This window comes from Podarcis erhardii (assembly GCF_964252035.2).
Source record: "Podarcis erhardii genome assembly, chromosome: 18".
Lineage (NCBI taxonomy): Eukaryota > Metazoa > Chordata > Lepidosauria > Squamata > Lacertidae > Podarcis > Podarcis erhardii.
The window spans coordinates 4,786,812-4,808,595 of record NC_138516.1 but is presented as its reverse complement, the minus strand read 5'-3'; the positions used below and the strand labels follow the sequence as shown (position 1 = coordinate 4,808,595).

At 49.5% G+C, this 21,784-nt stretch overlaps 1 protein-coding gene across 1 annotated transcript; it reads left to right on the top strand.

Annotated features, from left to right (window-relative positions):
• Window positions 1-440: 440 nt before the first annotated feature.
• Window positions 441-20,630, top strand: TINCR (TINCR ubiquitin domain containing). Its single transcript, XM_081846506.1, has 4 exons — window positions 441-862; window positions 8,558-8,634; window positions 17,145-17,264; window positions 19,902-20,630. The coding sequence occupies exons 1-2, from the start codon at window positions 552-554 to the stop codon at window positions 8,580-8,582; spliced, it is 336 nt and encodes a 111-aa protein (XP_081702632.1). The 5' UTR covers window positions 441-551; the 3' UTR covers window positions 8,583-8,634; window positions 17,145-17,264; window positions 19,902-20,630.
• The last annotated feature ends 1,154 nt before the right edge of the window (window positions 20,631-21,784 follow it).

The following is a 21,784-nucleotide window of genomic DNA, read 5'->3' as shown; positions in this document are numbered from 1 at the left end:
AGTGATCATGGAGCCCAAGAAAGTAAAATCTCTCACTGCCTCCATTTCTTCCCCTTCTATTTGCAAGCCCCTTCGCCATGGCAAGGCAGTGATCCATGAAGGGACATTGATATTTTAAGGTTGTTTAAACGAATATTCTGAAATGTAAAACAGAAAATTTAATAAAAAGGAAATAAAAAAGTGCGTCACCAGCACGGAAAGTTTGGAAAGCTCTGTGGTGGAGCAGAGACTCTTAATCTCATGGTTGTGGGTTCAAGCCCAGAGTTGGGTGAAAAATCTTTGCTTTTCCGGGGGGGGGGGGGGTGGACTGGATAGCCCTTGTGGTCCCTTCCCTTTCTGCGATGCTGCGATTCTGCATATCGTGACGCACACCAAGCCCCTGATCTCTGCCTCTGCACTCCTTGGGACGGGAGACAGGGCGAGATCTTGCCTGGAATGCGAAACATGCCACCTGACGGGCTCAGGCCGGGACCGGTTTGTCCAGCTTGGCAGGCTGGCGTTCCCTTTCCGAAACCTCCTTGGGAGTTCCTGGCCTCCCTGCTCTCGGCTTCATGCTTTCGCTGGCCTCTCTCTCGCCTGAATCTCTCGCCGAGCCGGAGGGGATGGAGACCCTGCGGAGGAGCCTGTCCCGGTGGAAGAAGTACCACATCAAGGTCCACCTGGCCGACGAAGACCTCCTGCTGCCTCTGACGGTGAGGCCCACTGACACCATGATGGACCTGAGGGCCCACCTGGTGCGGGAAGGGGTGACCTCGTGGAAGAAGACCTTCTTCTACAACGCCCGGGTGATTGAGGAGCACGAGACGGTGAAGGAGGCCAAGATCCAGAACGGGTCGGTCCTCCTCCTCATCAGCGACAAGAGGTGGGTTCCCTGGGCATTGCTCTTCAGCCAAGCTTAGCCAGATGCTTAGGAAGTTCGCGCAAGTTTGGGTTTGTTTGGGGAGTTGTAGAGTTGGAAGGGACCCCCAAAGGTCATTCAGACCAGCCCCCGGGAATGCAAAGAAATCACAGCTGATGTCTCTTGGGCTGAGATGTAGTTGAGTGGGAGAGCATCTGCTTTTTAAGGACAGCGGTTCTCAACCTGTGGGTCCCCAGATGTTGTTGGACTACAACTCCCATCATCCCTGAGCCTTGCTAGCTAGGGGTGATGGGAGTTGTAGTTCAACAACATCTGGGGACCCACAGGTTGAGAAAGGCTGTTCCCGGTTGGAGATGAAGGTTCCCGGTTTTAATCCCCGAGTAAGACTGAGAAGCTGTACGCCGGCTCCCTCGGCCAATAAAGCGAGATGAGCGCCGCAACCCCAGAGTTGGCCACGACTGGACCTAATGGTCAGGGGTCCCTTTACCTTTACCTTAAGACTGAGAGGGACCCCTGCCCATGGCAAACCAAGCTGACAGACTATGCTGAGATGGCAAAGCCGACTGGAAAACTCAGAAACCAAGAGGACAAAAACTTGATAAAAGAATGGGAATACAGTGATACCTCGGGTTAAGCACTTAATTCATTCCGGAGGTCCGTTCTTAACCTGAAACTGTTCTTAACCTGAAGCACGACTTTAGCTAATGGGGCCTCCTGCTGCTGCTGTGCCGCCGGAGCACGATTTCTGTTCTCATCCTGAAGCAAAGTTCTTAACCTGAAGCACTATTTCTGGGTTAGCGGAGTCTGTAACCTGAAGCGTATGTGACCCGAGGTACCACTGTAATTTATAAGTTATTTAGGAGACCGCTGTAAGCAGATGGAAACAAAAGCAGGGTTTTGATTTCACTTGTAGTGTAAAAATGACCATGGATAATATGGGTGGATATAGAAATTGTAGAATGGATGAATATGCAGTAAAAAGGTAAAGGGACCCCTGACCATTAGGTCCAGTCGTCGCCGACTCTGGGGTTGCAGCGCTCATCTCGCTGTATTGGCCGAGGGAGCTGGCATACAGCTTCCGAGTCATGTGGCCAGCAGGACTAAGCCACTTCTGATGAACCAGAGCAGTGCATGAAAATGCCGTTTACCTTCCTGCTGGAGTGGTACCTATTTATCTACTTGCACTTTGACGTGCTTTCGAACTGCTAGGTTGGCAGGAGCAGGGACTGAGCAACGGGAGCTCACTCTATCATGGGGATTCGAACCGCCGACCTTCTGATAGGCAAGCCCAAGAGGCTCAATGGTTTAGACCACAGCGCCACCCGCGTCCCTCAATATGCAGTAGTAGATGTTTAAAACAGGACATATAGAGGGTATGGGGGATGTCCCGAGATTTGGAGAATCTTTATATAGTTTTAAAAAAATAAATCTCTGTTTGTTTGTACTTAGTATTTGTAAAACCAATACAAATGATTTCATTAAAAAAAGAGAGAAAGGGATCCCTGCCCGAAATGCTGGAGGGCTGCCGCCAGTCAGTGTAGTTAAGTGGAGCAAACCTTTGTATCAGGCGGTTTCCTATGCGCTCGTCTCAATCGGCCCTTTTGGTTCGAATCGATGAGGACTAGAATCCTGCTTTGCCTGGAGAGGAAGAACCCCAGTTCAGCCATGGAGCACCTCATTTGCATGCAGGAAATGCCAGCTTCAAGCCTCTGCCAGTCAGTGCAGGCATTGCTGAGCCCTGGATAAGGCAGATTCCTAAGTTCCTACAACTCTGGGCTTAATTCAGAGGAAACTGCAGAAATGTTGATCGAACTCGTTTTAAAAACACAGCAAAACGCCTGCTCTTTAGCTGGCTGTTTTTGCATGCCGCCTGGTTTCGGGGGAGAGCAAAGAGCATTATTTACAGAGCAAAGACTTACTGTAGAATCCGGGGTCCCCAAAGATCCTCTAGTCCAACCCCCTGCAAGGCTGGAATCGCCGGGAAAGAATCCCCAACCTCTGCTTCAAAACCTCCAGTGGAGGAGAGTCCACTTTGTCTATGCCTTTATGTAGAGCCATCCCTTTGGTGCTGTCTCCTCTGCGGCTAAATAAATAAGGAGCTGAAGTCGACTTTGCTCAAGTGAGTACAAAGCCAACTTTGAGGGTCAGAACAAGCTTGGGGCAGAGGGCAAAGGCAGAGCAGGATTTGACCCAGTGAATGGAGGGTTATTGGAGGTGGTGGAATTCAGAATTCAAGCTGTGCTATTTTTGCATTTGCCTGTCATTGTTCCGGATACGCAAAGACTATCTATAATATAACAACAACAAAGACTATCTATAATACAACAACAACAACAACAACAACAACAACAACAACAACAACAACAACAACAACAACATTCATACCCCGCTCTGGGCGGCTCCCAACAGAGGACTATTTGTTTTTATTGGTTTTACAAATACTAAGTACACATAAACAGAGATTTCTTTTTAAAAAACTATATAAAGATTCTCTGAATCTCAGGACTTCCCCCCATACCCTCCATAAGTCCTGTTTTAAACATCTACTACTGCATATTGAGGGACGCGGGTGGCGCTGTGGTCTAAACCACTGAGCCCCTTGGGTTTGCCTATCAGAAGGTCGGCAGTTCAAATCCCCATGATAGAGTGAGCTCCCGTTGCTCTGTGTCAGCTCCTGCCAACCTAGCAGTTCGAAAGCACAAAGTGCAAGTAGATAAATAGGTACCGCTGCAGTGGGAAGGTAAACGGCGTTTCCGTGCGCTGCTCTGGTTCGCCAGAAGCGGCTTAGTCCTGCTGGCCACATGACCCGGAAGCTGTACGCCGGCTCCCTCGGCCAATACAGCGAGATGAGCGCCGCAACCCCAGAATAAAACTTCAAACATGAAATAACAACAACAACAACAACAATAATAATAATATTCATACCCCGCCCATCTGACTGGGTTTCCCCAGCCACTCCGGGCGGCTCCCAACAGAGGACTAAATACAGAATAAAACTCCAAACATGAAAAACTTCCCTGAACAGGTCTGCCTTCAGATGTCTTCTAAAAGTCAGATAGTTGTTTTCTTCCTTGACATCTGATGGGAGGGCGTTCCACAGGGCGGGCGCCACTACCCCAGTGAAACTGCACATCACTCAGTCGGTAGAGCATGAGACTCTTACGGTTGTGGGTTCGAGTCCCACGCTGGGCAATAGATTGCGGCCTTGCAAGGGGTTGGGCTAGATGACCCTCGTGGTCCCTTCCAGCTCGTAGGGTTCTATGATCACAGGGCTGCAGGACACCTGTGGCTTTCCACATGTCGGAGGACTACAGCTCCCATCAACCCCAGCTGTCGGGGATGATGGGAATTGGAGTTCAAACAGAATCTGGAGGCCTGTAGTTTCGCCATCTCTGCTGTGTACACTGGCTGTGTGTTGCATTCGGATGTGGGGGAATATTGTACGAATTTCCCTATCCGTCTTGTTTTCGAATGTTCATTTCACGCTGCAGTTCCTGCGGAATTTTGGCCGATACAGTGGTGCCTCGCAAGACGAAATTAATCCGTTCCGCGAGTCTCTTCGTCTTGCGGTTTTTTCTTCTTGCGAAGCACGGCTATTAGCGGCTTAGCGGCTTTAAGAAAAAGGAAACAAACTCGCAAGAACTCGCAAGACGTTTCGTCTTGCGAAGCAAGCCCATAGGGAAATTCGTCTTGCGGAATGACTCAAAAACCGGAAAACTCTTTCGTCTTGCGCGTTTTTCGTCTTGCGAGGCATTCGTCTTGCGAGGTACCACTGTATATTCTTTGCTCCCGCTTAAAGTGGGCTGCATCAGGCTTTTCCCAGAAGCCAGGAGCATGCTAAAGATCCATTATACAGTGGTACCTCAGGTTACATACGTTTCAGGTTACAGACTCCGCTAACCCCGAAATAGTGCTTCAGGTTAAGAACTTTGCTTCAGGATGAGAACAGAAATTGTGCTCTGGCGAAGGTGTGGCGGCAGCGGGAGGCCCCGTTAGCTAAAGTGGTGCTTCAGGTTAAGAACAGTTTCAGGTTAAGTACAGGCCTCTGGAACGAATTAAGTACTTAACCCGAGGTACCACTGTATTTTGCTAGATTTCCAGAAGTGGCTCAACTATAACAGGGAACTGAATAATTGGGGGAAAGAGCACTAAGCGTGCGCAACGACACATTAGTTTTCTGAGAGCGCCTCTTACATTGTGTGGAAGCTCAGATGCAATGCGGAAATTAGCAGTTAGGGAAACGTAGGAGGAAAAGGAATATTCTGCCTTGTGGGTGCAGCCACAGTAGCAAGTCTTGGGCACACAGAGGCTTCTCTCACACCCTGTCCTTGAGGATGCGAAATTGCTGTGAGCAAAACCTGGAGCAGGCTCCGTTTATTGTGTCCCTAATGCGCATATAAGGGTGGCACTGTGGGTTAAACCACAGAGCCTAGGGCTTGCCGATCAGAAGGTTGGAGGTTCAAATCCCCGCAATGATGGGGTGAGCTCCCGTTGTTCGGTCCCTGCTCCTGCCAACCTAGCAGTTCGAAAGCACATCAAAGTGCAAGTAGATAAATAGGTACCACTCCGGCAGGAAGGTAAACGGCGTTTCTGTGTGCTGCTCTGGTTCGCCAGAGGCGGCTTGGTCATGCTGGCCACATGACCCGGAAGCTGTACGCTGGCTCCCTTGGCCAGTAAAGCGAGATGAGCGCCGCAACCCCAGAGTCGGCCACAACTGGACCTAATGGTCGGGGTCCCTTTACATTTCATGTGCATATAACTCCCAATAATGCAATCACACCACATGCGAGGATGATGATAGTTTCTCTAGTTACTAAATGAAGGGTGCCTTTGAATGTGCCATAGCCACTAAACCTGGAGTCCTAGAGGTATCCTTGGAAACCAGAATGGATCACTATGCTTAGATCTGGACAAAAACTTCTAGCTCTCTGATCAAAACCTTAGAATAGCCACACCACACCACTGGATTTCTTGCTAACAGTAAGTCCTGCTTGGAGTAGACCCATCGGAATGACTGGGCACCGCTGGTTTAGATCCATTCCTTTCAATGGCTAGACCCTGCCTGGGTAGAAACTGGTTGGATAAATCCACATTTACCTGCACAGTCCTAACCATGTCTTCTCAGAAGTAGGTCCTGTTGAGTTCAATGAACCTTGCTCACAGGTAAGTGGGATTCGGGCTGCCTTCACATGGCCGTTCATTTCATTTCCCTGGCATTTTCCTAACTGTTGATTTCTGTGTTACAGTCGATGTGTTTGTACGATGTAGAAGTCACTTCTGGGGAAACTAATGATTTGAGCTCATTTCTATGTTACTTGATCCCAGAAAAAAAACCACAACTCCTTGCAGCACCTTTAATGTGGAAAATTGCAGGGGCAAAGCGGTGAAATTTGGGGCAATATACTGGCCCCAGCGGGAAGGTAAACAGCTTTTCCGTGCGCTGCTCTGGTTCGCCAGAAGCGGCTTAGTCATGCTGGCTACATGACCCGGAAGCTGTATGCCGGCTCCCTTGGCCACTAAAGCGAGATGAGCGTCGCAACATCAGTCGGCCACCAGTGGACCTAATGGTCAGGGGTCCCTTTACCTTTACCTTACTGGCCTATGGTTCTTTCTCGCTGTTTCTGTGGCAGACTCGTGGGGCAAAGGAAGCACACATGGGCCAAGAGGGTGGGATAATGGTGACGTGGTCCGATGGCATTCCTGTTGTGTCATACCGTGTAGACGAAATTTAGCTTGGTATGCTAAAATTTTGGCCCCCAAAGCCCTTCTGCACAACATGAAACACCAGCATTATAATCAGGAAAACTGCAATTTTTACAATGTGGACCACCCTGAGATCTATGGGTATAGGGCGGTATACAAATTCAATCAAAAAACAATGGGAGAATGATATAGGCTCAGTGGACTCAATGGACCAGAATGTGGTCTAACCCCCCCTTTAAATCCATATCAATGAAAAGAAAAGAACTCACTCTGAAACTCACCTACAGGTGGTACCTAACACCAAGAAAACTAGTGCTAATACACCCAGGAACCTCACTAAAATGCTGGAGAGGGTGCACCTCCACAGGCACATACCTTCACATGTGGTGGGAGTGCCCCCAAATCCAACTATTCTGGACAACAGCCACATGAGAAATACCGTATTTTTCGCACCATAGGACGCACTTTTTCCCCTCCCAAAATGAAGGGGAAATGTGTGTGCGTCCTATGGTGCGAATGCAGGCTTTCGCTGAAGCCTGGAGAGCGAGAGGGGTCAGTGCGCACCGACCCCTCACGCTCTCCAGGCTTCGCACACCTCTCCGCAAGCAGCGGGAGGCCAGCGCTGGGCTCCCGATGCTTGCGGAGAGTTGCCAGCATGCCGAAGCCTGCGCGCGCTGAGCTCAGCGCGCCCAGGCTTCGCGGACCTCTCCGCAAGCAGCGGGAGCGCTCCCACGGCTTGCAGAGAGCTGCCTGTTTGGGGGCTGGGGTCGGGGGAAGCTCGAGCTTCCCCCGCCCCAGCCCCGCGCCTGGGGGAAAAATAATTTTCCCCCCTTTATTTCCCCCCCAAAAAACTGGGTGCGCCCTATGGTCCGGTGCGCCCTATGGTGCGAAAAATACGGTATGTAGAATAACTAAGCAAGTATTAGACATCAACCCAGAATTGGCCCTACTAAACATCTTCCAAGACAACAATGCCCATTTACACCACAAAGCACCCATAACCCACCTACTTTCAGCAGCCAGAAACACCATAACCAGACACTGGAGAGACCCGTCAGGAGTAAGCATGGACCAATGGTACCAAATAGTATGGGAAACAGCCCTACTGGAAAAATTAACTAATAAACTGAAACTGTCACGGGGACAAACAGAAGAAGACTCCTTCACCCCGGTATGGCTCCCCTTTATCACATACACAGCCCAACAAGACAATGACAATAATCCACCAACAGCATACAAATCAATATGGCTAGCCTGATCCAAAACACCCACCCACCTCACTCACACACACGAAAACAAAGACCACCACAGCCAACCACAAATGAACAACCACACCCTAGGCCAACCCCAACCTCTCTCACCACCAAAGGAACACAAGTGAACAGCAGAGAATCGGCATGAGCAATGCTGACACCAAAACATACATACATTAAGCAAAATAGCAACATCGCCACCCGACCCCCCATCTCCCCCCCCAATGTCTCAACAAATGAAACTGATTTGTAAAAATGTTAAATTGGAAAAATACGAGAGACATTACATATACTTCTGTAAAACAAGAAAATCTTTAATTAAGAAATAAAAACAATAATGATAATGAAAAGGACGCGTTCCCACACTGTAAACCCAACCCTGCTTACCTTCGGAGTAAGCTCCATCAAAAATTGTCACCAGGTCTTACTTCTGAGTAGATGTGGTTAGGATCGCAGGGTCACCTATGACTTGGGAGGGGGAGTTCTGCCATGTGTGTTGGGTATGTCATCTTAAGCTACAGTTCCTATTGTCCGCCGCTGCTGGCCATGTTGGCTGAGCCTGATAGGATTTGGAGGCCGGCAACATCTGGAAGGCAACCAGTGACCCATTCTTGGGGCAGGCAGTATTACAGAGGTAACTGGACCACGGTTTGCCATGCTATAAGGCAGCTTCCCGTGATTCTGTTTAAATCAGCCCCTGATCCAGAACCTTGTGGACTAGTATCTCTCTTTCTATTTTTAGGGGAAAGGCCATAGATGAATGGTAGGACATCTGCCTTGTACTCAGAAGGTCCCAGGTTCAAGCCCTGCCATCGCCAGGTAAGCCAGTTGGTTAGAGCGTGCTGCCAATGAACGCCAAGGTTGCAGGTTCGATACCCTCTTGGGACAGCTGCATTGCGGGGGGGTTGGGCTATATATATGAGAAACTGGGTGGGGGGGGGTTAGTCCTGCCCTTTGCTACTACCCAACTACCTAATTAACCTCCGTCTCCAAGGGCTGCCACAGTCATATCTCCAGGGGCAAGCTGAGACTCTCCAAATGTCCCTATTTTCCAGGGACAGTCTGGGAATAACAGAAGCCATCTAGGTTTCTGATTTGATCCTGGACTGCCCTGCTTTTCCTCAACAGGACACCCCTATTTTCATTGGAGAAATGTCGGAGGGGGTGGGAAAGGGAGTCCTAGGTGTTCATCAGAGAAATGTTGAAGGGCATGCAAGGTCATGGGCTATCTATGCCATGGGATGGCACAGAGGCAAACCCTGGAGATGGAGATAAATTAGGAGAGGGGGGCAGAAGAAGGAAGACCCCCACCCCCGAGTGTCTACGTGAGAATTTGCAGACCACTTCTGCCAGGCTGAAGCTTTCAAGCTGCATCAATAGTCATGGTTGTTGCTTATTTTTCTTTTTACCACGAGAGGCTCCTTCACCCACCTGAAAACTCAGGCCCTCCACCTGCCAAGAAAACCTGGAGGTTTCAGGGCAGACCTGGAGGTCTAGCCCAGGCATAGGCAAACACCTCCAGGTGTTTTGGGACTACAACTCCCATCACCCCTAGCTAACAGGACCAGTGGTCAGGGATGATGGGAATTGTAGTCCCCAAACAGCTGGAGGACCAAGTTTGGCCATGCCTGGCACTAGATGATCCTCCCAACTCTACAGTTCTAAGATTCTGTGATTCCTGGGCGAGAGGGACCAGTTGTCTGGCCAGGGGTATAAGGCAGCTTCTTATATTCCTACTCCACTGCCCCACCCATTTACAGGCCTTGCTGTCCTTCAGAGTTTAGCTCCTTCCAGATCTCAAGAAGTTACTGTTAGGATATTCCGTTCCACCTTAAGGAACAGGCATGATAGTTGTGTGTCACGTGCCTGTTTACACTCCAGCACAGCTTGCTGGGAACCTCCATTTGGGTACAGCTTTTGCTGTTTTGCTTTGGACACGAAGGAGACCAGACATGTTTCCTTTTGTCCTGCTGTACGCTGAATAAACTGCTTGTGAATATGCTCAAACCGCCTCTCCTGCCACTTTCATTTGCATAGTGTTTACTCTGCTGAGTAGCGTGCCCCAGCTTCTAAAGCTCAGGTCACAGATTCATGCTGCACCAAGGACTGGAGTTCGCCCAGCACACCAAGCGGTGGGCAGGAGCCAGCTGGGGGCCTGCCAGCTGCCCCCATTTCCTTGGTTGCTTGCCAACAGTTACATGTCTACCTGGTGGGCAGATTCTGCCTCTCGTGTGTGTGCTGGTTAATAGGTGTGCATGAGTGGCACACAGAAGGAAAGCTGCCAAACGCGTTTGCAGAGCTAAGCAGGGCCCAGCATGGATTGAAATGGGGAGGTGGGGGAGGACCTGCATGGACTAGATCAGCGGCGTAGCGTGGGTTGTCAGCACCCGGGGCAAGGCAAGTAATTTGCGCCCCCTAACCCGGGGCAAGGCAAGTAATTTGCGCCCCCTAACCTGGGGCAAGGCAAGTAATTTGCGCCCCTAACCCCTAACCTGCCGCCGCTGCCAGCTTCTTCTTGCTGCTGCCTGGGCTGGTCAGGTGTGGTTCTCTCCCACGCTCAGCGCTGCGCTGGGCGGCCGCTGCACTGTCCCTCCCCCAGAAAGTCCCTCCCTCGCTCTCTCTCCGCTCCGCACCGCAACGCACGCCTGGCACCCTCCCCCTCCACAGTGGGCGGCGACCCGGCAGCTCGGATCGGATTCACACAGCCAGCACTACAGTGAGAGAGAGTGAGCGAGCCAGGTAGGGGCAGAGAGCTGCGAGTGCGAGCGCCCCCCCAAATGTTGTGCCCGGTGCGGCTGGCCCCCCCCTGCACCCCCCATGCTACACCACTGGACTAGATGACCCATGGGGTCCCTTTCCAACTGTGCTGGACCCGGGGGTAACCTGTGCAACACAGCCCAGGTCCAGAATCCGAAGGTTCCGCTAGGAGTCAGTCCGACAGGGCCAAGGCAGGAAACCAGGCAGGAAACCAGGCAAGGACAGGCACAGGATCTCAGGTAGGATCTGGCATACAGCAACATTGCTCCTGCAACCTGGGACAGGGTCTGACAGCCTTTTATCTCTGTCGGGGTAGCGGCCGGTCCTGATCCCCCAGCGACTCACCTCCCTGTTTTGCCCCAAAGCGAGCACTCCTCCTGCGAGTACTCAGGTCTCTCCTTCTCTCAGACCTCAGTCTCTGCAGCTTGGGAGACGTTAGTGGGTTACTGGACCCAGGGGCCGCCTCAGCCTCCCCTGACCCAACCGGTAGTGGAGCAGCTTTAAGTGATGGCCCAGCTGGAGGCAACAAGGTCATCCCCGCATCTGGAGCCAGGGCAGGCTCAGCCCCTGACTCGGCCCAGCTGGTGCTTGTTGCAGGGGAACCTGTGCAGACTGGGACTCTTCAGGATCAGGCCCCAGACTTAGTTCAGGTGATGCCTGAGGCAAAGGATCCGGTGCAGACTGAGTCTCCTCTGGTTCCGAGTCCGAGCCCGAGTTCCAGACCATCACACCAACTCAACAATTCTACGATTCTATAGAATAAACCACAGGAGGGGAGAACATTCTTGCACTCGGGTCCTGCTAGCATTTGGCTGGCCGCTATGGGAGGAGGACTGGAATTACAGAATTCTACACTTGGAAGGGACCCCAGGGGCCATCTAGTCTAACCCCCTGCAATGCAGGAATCTCAACATGTGGTCCCCCATCCCATGGAGTCCAACCCCCTGCAATGATAAGCTCCCTTTGGTCTCTTCTTATGCCCAATCTTCCTTTAAAAAGAGCAACGTAAGAAGGACCTCCGGTGGATCAGACCAAAGGCCGTTCCAATCCACCTCCTCGCGAACCAGATCCATCGGCAAACACTGCCAGCAAAGTGATGTGCATAGTTTTAATCGTATTCATGTTTCATGGTATTGCAAGGGTTGGTTTTCCTGTGTTTTCATAGAATCACAGAATTGTAGCTTCGGAAGGAACCTTTTGCCCCCCAATGTGGGTCTCGAACCCACAACCCTGAGATTGATAGTCTTGTGCTCTGTCTATCTGGAAGCTGCACTGGGTCCCGTCAGGGAAAAAGACAAGGTATAAATAGTCATAGCTACTACTACTACTACTTGTTTAGTCGTTTAGTCGTGTCCGCCTCTTCGTGACCCCCTGGACCAGAGCACGCCAGGCCCTCCTGTCTTCCACTGCCTCCTGCAGTTTGGTCAAACTCATGCTAGTAGCTTCGAGAACACTGTCCCACCATCTCGTCCTCTGTCGTCCCCTTCTCCTTGTGCCCTCCATCTTTCCCAACATCAGGGTCTTTTCCAGGGAGTCTTCTCTTCTCATGAGGTGGCCAAAGTCTTGGAGCCTCAGCTTCAGGATCCGTCCTTCCAGTGAGCACTCAGGGCTGATTTCCTTCAGAATGGAGAGGTTTGATCTTCTTGCAGTCCATGGGACTCTCCAGAGTCTCCTCCAGCACCAGAATTCAAAAGCATCCATTCTTCAGCGATCAGCCTTCTTTACGGTCCAGCTCTCACTTCCATACATCACTACTGGGAAAACCATAGCTTTAACCATACGTACCTTTGTTGTCAAGGTGATGTCTCTGCTTTTTAAGCTGCTGTCTAGGTTTGTCATTGACTACTACTACTACTATTTAAAACAATATATTAATATAATACATAATATATCATAATAATAATCTTTGCTCAGTTCCCTCCATGGATCTTTGAGTGTGATCACTGGGCAGGCATCTGGATAAACAATAATTATGGTCGCCGGTCATGTGCTGCACCTCTCCTGAGTCAGGACTGAGACACGTTGTGTACACAAGCAAAGCCTGTTTTTCCAGGGCGACCTGTTTGTGCCTTCAGTGGATCTTGTCACTGCTAATCTTCCTTTTTTGAGAAAGAGCAAGACCAAGAGCAAGACCAACAGACTGGCGGATGTGCTTTGGTGAAGGCTTATTTGCTTTTGCTGCAAATATATCCATGGCCCTCTTTTCCTCCATGTTATGTACTGAGTTGAATAGGATCCAGAATGCAGCAGTCTGATTGGTCCTAGAACAATGCAGCAGTATGATTGGTCTGCAGGAGCCACCCAATCCAGCTCCAGATGGAAGTGAATCCACAACCTGATTGGCCTACAGGAGAATTACGGAATTAGCCAATCACGTGCAGCCCATTGTGTAAATAATGTATATAAAACACTCCAAGTGGTTCATAGTGGCCTGCACTGTTCTCTACTGTACTACCAACCTTACTGTATGTGCGTGAAACATGGACCACTTATAAACACCATCTCCAGCTCCTCGGAAGATTCCATCAAGGGTGCCTCCAAAAAAAATTACACATCACTTGGGAAGACAGGTGAACTAATGCCAGGGTCCTGGAAGAAGCAAAGATCACCAGTGTCAAAGTGATGATTCTTCAACATCAACTTCGTTGGACTGGCCATGTTGTTTGGATGCCTGATGATCGTCTTCCAAAGCAACTCCTCTATTCCGAACTTTAAAATGGAAAGCGTAATGCTGGTGGTCAACAAAAGAGGTTTAAAGGCTCTCTCCAGGCAAATCTTAAAATATGTAGCATGAACACCAACAACTGGGAAACACTGGCCTGTGAGCGCTCTAATTGGAGAGCAGCCTTTGCCAAAGGTGTCATGGGCTTTGAAGACACTCGAACTCGGGACACAAGGGAGAAATATGCTAAGAGGAAGACACGCTTGGCAAATCCAGACAGTGGTCAACTCCCGCCTGGAAATCAATGTCCCCACTGTGAAAGGATGTGGGGATCCAGAATTGGCCTCCACAGTCACTTATGGACTCACTGTTAAAACCGTGTTTATGGAAGACAATCTTACTCGGCTACGAGGGATCGCCAAAGAAGAAGATAAAGAAACACTGTTCTCCCTCTCCTCATTTCACAGAATCATATAATTGTTAGGTTGGAAGGGACCCCAGGGGTCATCTAACCGAACCCCTTGCAATGCAGGAATTCTGCCCATCTGCTCCGGGGTGGGTTCGAACCTCCAACCTTCTGATCCTAACCACCGCCTCTGTCCAAGTTGCCTGGATGCAGCCCAGAGAAGCACTGAAGGTGTTGGGGGAAGAAGGAGGCCAGAGAGGAGCAGGCAGTGGCGAGCGTCCCTTGTCTCCTGCGCTTAGTGGTCCTCTCATTGGGGTCCATCATCATCATCATCATCAATTTTTATTTATACCCCACCCTTCCTGGTTCAAAAAACCGGGCTCAGGGCAGCAAACAATAAATTTAAAACACTTAATTGTAAAAGCAGCATAAAATACAGTATAAAAACACGAATAACAATAAAATTCAAAGTTCAGAAATCAATTTAGGGGAAATCCATCTAATAAGCATTAGATAATCACCAGGGCTAGCTGGCTGAATTGGTCCTATTTGGGCCAGCGAGGAGGCCAGGGGAGAATTAGCTGTGGGGTCTCAGAGCGGGTGATCTTCATAAAAGGGGAGGGGGAGGGAAGAGAAGGGAAATAGGAGATCAGGCTGAATTCAAATTAAAGGCCAGGCGGAATAGCTCTGTCCAACAAAGGTACGTATAGTTAAAGCGCTGGTTTTCCCAGTAGTGATGTATGGAAGTGAGAGCTGGACCATCAAGAAGGCTGATTGCCGAAGAATGGATGCTTTTGAATGATGGTGCTGGAGGAGACTCTTGAGAGTCCCATGGACTGCAAGAAGATCAAACCTCTCCAATCTGAAGGAAGTCAGCCCTGAGTGCTCACTGGAAGGACAGATCCTGAAGCTGAGGCTCCAAGACTTTGGCCACCTCATGAGAAGAGAAGACTCTCTGGAAAAGACCTTGATGTTGGGAAAGATGGAGGGCACAAGGAGAAGGGGACGACAGAGGACAAGATGGTGGGACAGTGTTCTTGAAGCGACCAGCATGAGTTTGACCAAACTGCGGGAGGCAGTGGAAGACAGGAGTGCCTGGCGTGCTCTGGTCCAGGGGGTCACAAAGAGTCGGATACGACTAAACGACTAAACAACAACACAGGCCCTGTGGAAGGAAGTTAAATTCTGCAGGGTCCTGGTCTCATGGGACAGCATTCCACCAGATCGGAGCCATCACTGAGAAGGCCCTGGCCCTGGTGGAGGATAGTCTGACTTCCTTAGGCCCGGGACCTCTAAACTATGATTATTCATGGACCATAAGGTCCTCTGTGGGGCAGACCAGGAGAGGCGGTCCTGTAGATACGAGGGCCCTATCTGCCACTCCTCCTGGTTGCCCCCAGTCTGCTGCCTGAGGCAACTGCCACACCGTCCCCCATGAGCGGGCCGGCCCTGTCCGGTACCACCACAATGACGGGACGCTGGCAGCTAATCAGCTGCCAGTGGTCCCTGGCGAGCAGTTGGCCAAGCTGCTGTGTTTGGCAGCTCCTGGCTCGGCCTCGAGGGGGCAGCCCTGCGTGCCCCACATTTGAGGAACTGAGAAAGATCCCCTACACATGCAAAGGTAAAGGTAAAGGGACCCCTGACCATTAGGTCCAGTCGTGACCGACTCTGGGGTTGTGGCGCTCATCTAGCTTTATTCGCTGAGGGAGCCGGTGTACAGCTTCCGGGTCATGTGGCCAGCAGGACTAAGCTGCTTCTGGCGAACCAGAGCAGCACACAGAAACGCCGTTTACCTTCCCGCCAGAGTGGTACCTATTTATCTACTTGCACTTTGACATGCTATCGAACTGCTAGGTTGGCAGGAGCAGGGACTGAGCAACGGGAGCTCACCCCGTCGCGAGGATTCGAACCGCCGACCTTCTAATCGGCAAGTCCTAGGCTCTGTGGTTTAACCCACACGCAAAAGAGGTGTGTTAATTCCAGATGCCACAATGCTTTCCTTTGCAGAGGCGGTGACCTGTATGTCATAGCCATGAATATTGATGGAAACATTTGGGGCACGGGACTCTATCCTGGTGGTTTTCCACCCGACGCAAAAGAAAACAGCATAAAGTCCCTGTTTTTCTTCCTGCCCCCTTTTCCTAATGCGCCGGCAGATAATTGTCAGTGTTTGGGAGAAGGAGTCAGCCTCTCCTCCATGTTGGTATCCTTGGGGGGTTGATAATGTTGGCCATAAAAATTCACTTAAGACTCAGCCTCGCAGATTTGGGGGCGGTAGGGATTCTTATGGCCCCGGCTAATATGCAAAATTTATTTATCTGTGTGCTTTCTGAGCAAACTGCTTGGTGAGTGTGTTTTGCTGGTGGAAAGAGGTCACCTTGTTGCGATTCCAGAAGGGGCAGCAGAGCAAACTCTGCTTTTTAATCAGGAGGGTTGACTTTCCCCCCTGCAAGAACATGTCCGGATTATAACTTGCGTTTGCGTAAGACCTTTGCCGGAGAGGTTGTTGGTTGTTATCCTTGCGACGACTCTGCGAGGTGGGTCGCTTGCTATTGATTATCTGCTTGTGTGACCTGTTGTGGGGTCACTGCAACCCCTGCAGCTCCCTGCCCCCCCAGGGAAACAAATTTAGGGGCTTGCAACACAAGACACAATGTGCATTTAAAACGTACAGTGGTGCCTCGCAAATTAATCCGTTCTGTGAGGCTCTTCGTATAGCGGTTTTTTCGTCTTGCGAAGCAAGCCCATTGACAGCTTAGTGGATTAGCGCTATTAGCGGTTTAGCGGCTTTTAGCGGATCAGCTGATAAGCGGCTTAGGGCTTAGAAAAAGGGGGGGGGAAGGGAAAAAAAGTCAAAAAAACTCGCAAGACATTTCGTCTTGCGAAGCAAGCCCATAGGGAAATTCGTTTTGCGAAGCGCCTCCAAAACGGAAAACCCTTTCGTCTAGCGGGTTTTCCGTCTTGCGAGGCGTTCGTCTTGCGGGGCACCACTGTACAACTGTCTGCAGAGCTTTCACAATTACCCAAGCAATTGATTGGCACCTGCCAAACAATGAGCTTGCCTGTACATCTTTTCATGGCTCCCCTGACCCCTGAGAACATTCCACACCTCGCCCTTCCCTCCCTCCCTCCCTGTCGTTGGAATGTTTGTGAACATTCTGTGACATCACAGCATGTCAGTCAATAGCTGGGGCGGAGAAGGAGTCTCCCATAGGGCAGCTGCTAGGTATTTATTTATTTTTAATCTTTCAGCCAAGGCAATAGTATGGAGGTTCTTCACAGCTGGGGAATCACACCCGTGCCAATTTACTTAATTTTTAAAATTCTATTATTCTTGTTATTTATCTGTTATTTATCTGGGGAGATAAATATGAGACGGCGGCAATTTCTCTCTGTTGGGACGGGTCTGATCTGATTCCCCCTCCCCTCTTGGCAGTCGTTGATTTGATTGACGTTTGCATGCAGCCTGACGATCTCTTCCTTTCTTTTAAAAAAACCACGCAGGTGATGCTTGCTTTGGGAGACTGAAGAACTGCCTGGCATGGCGCTATCATTCAGAAGGACGGTGTTGTTTTTCTTATCTCTCAACGTGAGCAAATAACAGCAGCTAGCAGAGATCCAAAGGTAAGCTGTGCAAAGAGAGCACAAACAGGTACACCTTCCCAAACCCAGACAGAAAGCTTTCCTGAGCTCCTGATAGGTGGCATTTCCCCTCCCCCTGATGTTTTCCCAATTCATCCCTGCAATTTTGCTAATCACCAGCATCCTGTGAGCAACACTTCCTCCGGAGCTGTTGGAATGTTCTTCAGCATTTCGTGACACCCCTCCGGACCAACAGGTGATTCTCCCAGAGCTATTTGAGTGTTCGTAAACATTCTGTGACACCACGCTTGGCACCAAAGGTGGGGATGTGAATGCTGACCTGAGACAGGATATTATGGTTATTTTAACTTCTTGAACTCATCTTTCTAAATGATCACCATCGGCACACCTGCTTGGCCACCTGAGGAAGTCAGGATACTGGGCTCATTGGCTCTCATGTTTTTAACCCTGTATGTGCTAACTAGCTCGAATCGGACATGCTGGTTCAAACCAATGGCCCAGCAGTTCATTACAGTGGTACCTCGGGTTACAGATGCTTCAGGTTACATACGCTTCAGGTTACAGACTCCGCTAACCCAGAAATAGTGCTTCAGGTCAAGAACTTTGCTTCAGGAGGAGAACAGAAATCGTACTCCGGAGGCAGCGGGAGGCCCCCTTAGCTAAAGTGGTGCTTCAGGTTAAGAACAGTTTCAGGTTAAGAACGGACCTCCGGAACGAATGAAGTACTTAACCCGAGGTACCACTGTATCCTGTTCTCACAGTGGAGAGACAGAGCTTAGGGCATGGGTAGGCAAACTAAGACCCAGGGCCTGGATCTGGCCCAATGGCCTTCTCAATCCGGCCCACAGACGGTCTGGGAATCAGCATGTTTTTACATGAGTAGAATGTGTCCTTTTATTTAAAATGCACCTCTGGATTATTTGTGGGGCATAGAAATTTGTTCATTTTTTCTCCAAAATATAGACCGGCCCCCCACAAGGTCTGTGGGACAGTGGACCGGCCCCCTGCTGAAAAAGTTTGCTGACCCCTGGCTTAGGGATCCAGATAGACTGCCACTGGACTGGGAGGTTCCATAGGAATGTAAGGGAGGGAGTTCTGGGAGGGGTGGTCTTGTGGGAAAGTTAAAGCTTACTGGGAAATGATATACCGTATTTTTTGCTCTATAAGACTCACTTTTTCCCTCCTAAAAAGTAAGGAGAAATGTGTGTGCGTCTTATGGAGCGAATGCAGGCTGCGCAGCTATCCCAGAAGCCAGAACAGCAAGAGGGATTGCTGCTTTCGCTGCACAGCGATCCCTCTTGCTGTTCTGGCCTCTGAGATTCAGAATATTTTTTTTCTTGTTTTCCTCCTCCAAAAACTAGGTGCGTCTTGTGGTCTGGTGCGTCTTATAGAGCGAAAAATACGGTATAATGAATTGAAAAGGATGTTGAAAATAACGTTTGTAAAAAACACACACACACCCAGAAGCTTTTCTTTTGGGAATTATAGGGACCAAACTACCTAAAATGTATAGAAACTTATTCATGAACAATAATACCTCCGTGAACATCCGCCTTGTCTAGTGTCCATTCTGGCGAACGTCTGTGGCAAACCCGGAAGTACAGGAATGGGTTAATTCTGGGTTTGCCACTTGCCCATGTGCAGAAGCACTAAATCACACTTTGCACATGCACAGAAATGCAAACCGCTTTTTGGCTAGCGGCCCGGGAGTCCAGAATGGATCCTGGCCACAAAACAGGGTACGACTGTATGTGACTACAGCGGCAAGAATGTTACTCGCCCCAAAATGGAAAGAAGCAGAAGTCCCAGCAAAGAAAGAATGGATACAAAAACTTATGGAATATGCAGAAATGGCGAAACTTCCTGGAAGAATAAGAAATCAAGATAAACTTTTTTTTAAAAAATGGAAATGGTTTATTGAATATTTACAGATAAGCTGTAAACAGATAAGAACATTGGCAGGATTATTGTAATAACCTGCAGTTTGAGAAGCGTATATATTTAAAGCAGATGCATAAATGGCCAAGTCAATTTGGATATGCAGAAGATATTAAAAATAAATTTAAGGGGCCGTAGAAAAAGGGGGAATGAAGTGAAGTTTTGAAATGTTAAAATGATAGCAAAATTAGTGAAATGTATAAATTTGATCACAGGTGGCATTGTGGGTTAAACCACAGAGCCTAGGACTTGCCGATCAGAAGGTCGGTGGTTCGAATCCCCGCGATGGGGTGAGCTCCCGTTGCTCTGTCCCTGCTCCTGCCCACCTAGCAGTTCGAAAGCACGTCAAAGTGCAAGTAGATAAATAGGTACCGCTCCGGCGGGAAGGTAAACTGCGTTTCTGTGCGCTGCTCTGGTTCACCAGAAGCGGCTTAGTCTTGCTGGCCACATGACCTGGAAGCTGTACGCTGGCTCCTCGGCCAATAAAGCGAGATGAGCGCCGCAACCCCAGAGTTGGCCACGACTGGACCTAATGGTCAGGGGTCCCTTTACCTTTACCTTTATAAACGTGATAGGCATAAACAATATATATTTTTTTGTTTAAAAAACAGGAGAGGGAGTTCTGCAGTTTGACTTAGGCGCTGCTTTGAAGAAGCCCTGTCTTTTATCAGTCCTAAATCTTCCCCTCTGTGTTCCCTGTCGCTCCTTGTTAAATTGCAGGTCTCCAAGCGAGGAGGAAGTGGGGAAGAAAGATGGATCCGGAGAGGAACGGAGGCGTTGGCAGAACCAGAAAACAGCGCTTCGGATCCATGACTCTTGGGCATTTTGAGTTGGTGACCTGAGAGAGAGAGAGAGTTTCTGTCTTCAGTCACTCCCTCTGAGCTTCCGCACTGGGTGATACTTCAGACAGGTTGAGACATGACAGCCTAGCCTGGTTGTCTGCCGGAAAAGCGGGATTTCAAGTCGAGAGGGGCGGGGTGTCAGCGGCGGAGGCGGCCGAGGGTTTCAGTCACCCACGCCGGGAGGGCAGAGGTCAACTTCCTTGGGGGGAGGCTGTGCGGCTCAGTGGTTAGAGCACACACAGAGCCTAGATTCCTGCATTGCAGGGGGGTGGGACCAAGGTGAGCCTCAGGGTCCCTCCCAATTCTGCAATTCGATACCCAGGCAGCGCCGGGAAAACCTTCCTGCTGGCTGCCAGTCAGTGCTGGAGCCCAGTGGTGGGCGGGGGCAGAAGGAAAAAGGGGGCGGAGCAACACTTGCATTGCACAGGAACTTCTTACGCCCAAACTCTGCCCTCTCAGACCAGGTGAGCAAGAGGCAGGGTCAGATTTCAGGGACGCACCCTGCCTGGCCTGTCGAAAACACGCGAGGAGGGTGTGAAGCAAGGGCAGTGAGGAGTGTGGCCTGGGGAATGTTCTGAGGGCCAGGCGGGGAGGTCCAGAGGGCCACATGTATGTATGTATGTATGTATGTATATATGTATATATGTATGTATGTATATGTATATATATATATTGCAATGTATCATTTTCAACAATCATTAAATGTATTTTCATATCTTATACCATTTTTTTTACTTCTGTCAATCACATCTGAAAATTTTTCCAATCTGTTCGCTTAATATACATTTCTTACTTCCACTATTGCATTTAAATCTCTTAACCAATATCTCTTTTCTTTCTCTACTCAGCAATATTTCATGCATTCCTCCTTACAAAACTTCTTGCAGTCCTACTAGCGTAATTTGTTGATGAGAGTTGCTTTTCAAATAGTTCGTATAATTCTTCCAGTCTTCTGTAAATGACACACCCTCGGCGTCTAGTCCAATTCCCTGCAGTGCAAGAATGGCCTCAAACACTCCTTAAACTTGCTCAGACCTCCCCTCCAATAAATCTCAGTTCTTCAGCCTGAAATGTCACCATCCTAACAGAAATGTATACCTTTCCTTTTCCCTCCCTCTCCCCTTTTCCTTTTGTGCCATGCATTCTACAGTGTAAGGCTACCTAGTTGAGACTGCACATCAGCCACATTGCTCTTCAGCTTGAAAGCATAGCTGTCAACGTTTTCCTCTTTTAAAGGGAAATTCCCTTATTCTGAATAGGATTCTTCGCAAGAAAAGGGAAAGGTTGACAGAAATGCTTGAAAGGTCTCCCAGTTTACAACTGTCAGTGTTCTCAGCAAATAACTATATACAGTGGTGCCTCGCAAGATGAAAAGAATCCGTTCCACGAGTCTCTTCGTCTAGCGGTTTTTTTTGTCTTGCGAAGCAAGCCCATTGACGGCTTAGCGGATTAGTGCTATTAGCGGCTTAGTGGCTTTTAGCGGCTTTTAGCGGCTTATCGGCTTATCGGATCAGCTGATAAGCGGCTTAGCGGCTTAGAAAAAGGGGGGGAAAGGGAAAAAAAGTCGAAAAAACTCGCAAGACATTTCGTCTTGCGAAGCAAGCCCATAGGGAAATTTGTTTTGCAAAGCGCCTCCAAAACGGAAAACCCTTTCGTCTAGCGGGTTTTCCGTCTCGCGAGGCATTCGTCTTGCGGGGCACCACTGTAATTGGACAGCCAACATCTTCAGGGAACCAGCGCTGTGCTGTCAGAAATGCAGGA

Coding starts and splice junctions, on each gene's coding strand:
- TINCR (XM_081846506.1), top strand. CDS start 552: ATGCTTTCGCTGGCCTCTCTCTCGCCTGAATCTCTCGCCGAGCCGGAG. Junction 863..8,557: donor CTCCTCATCAGCGACAAGAG/GTGGGTTCCCTG, acceptor TTCTATTTTTAG/GGGAAAGGCCATAGATGAAT.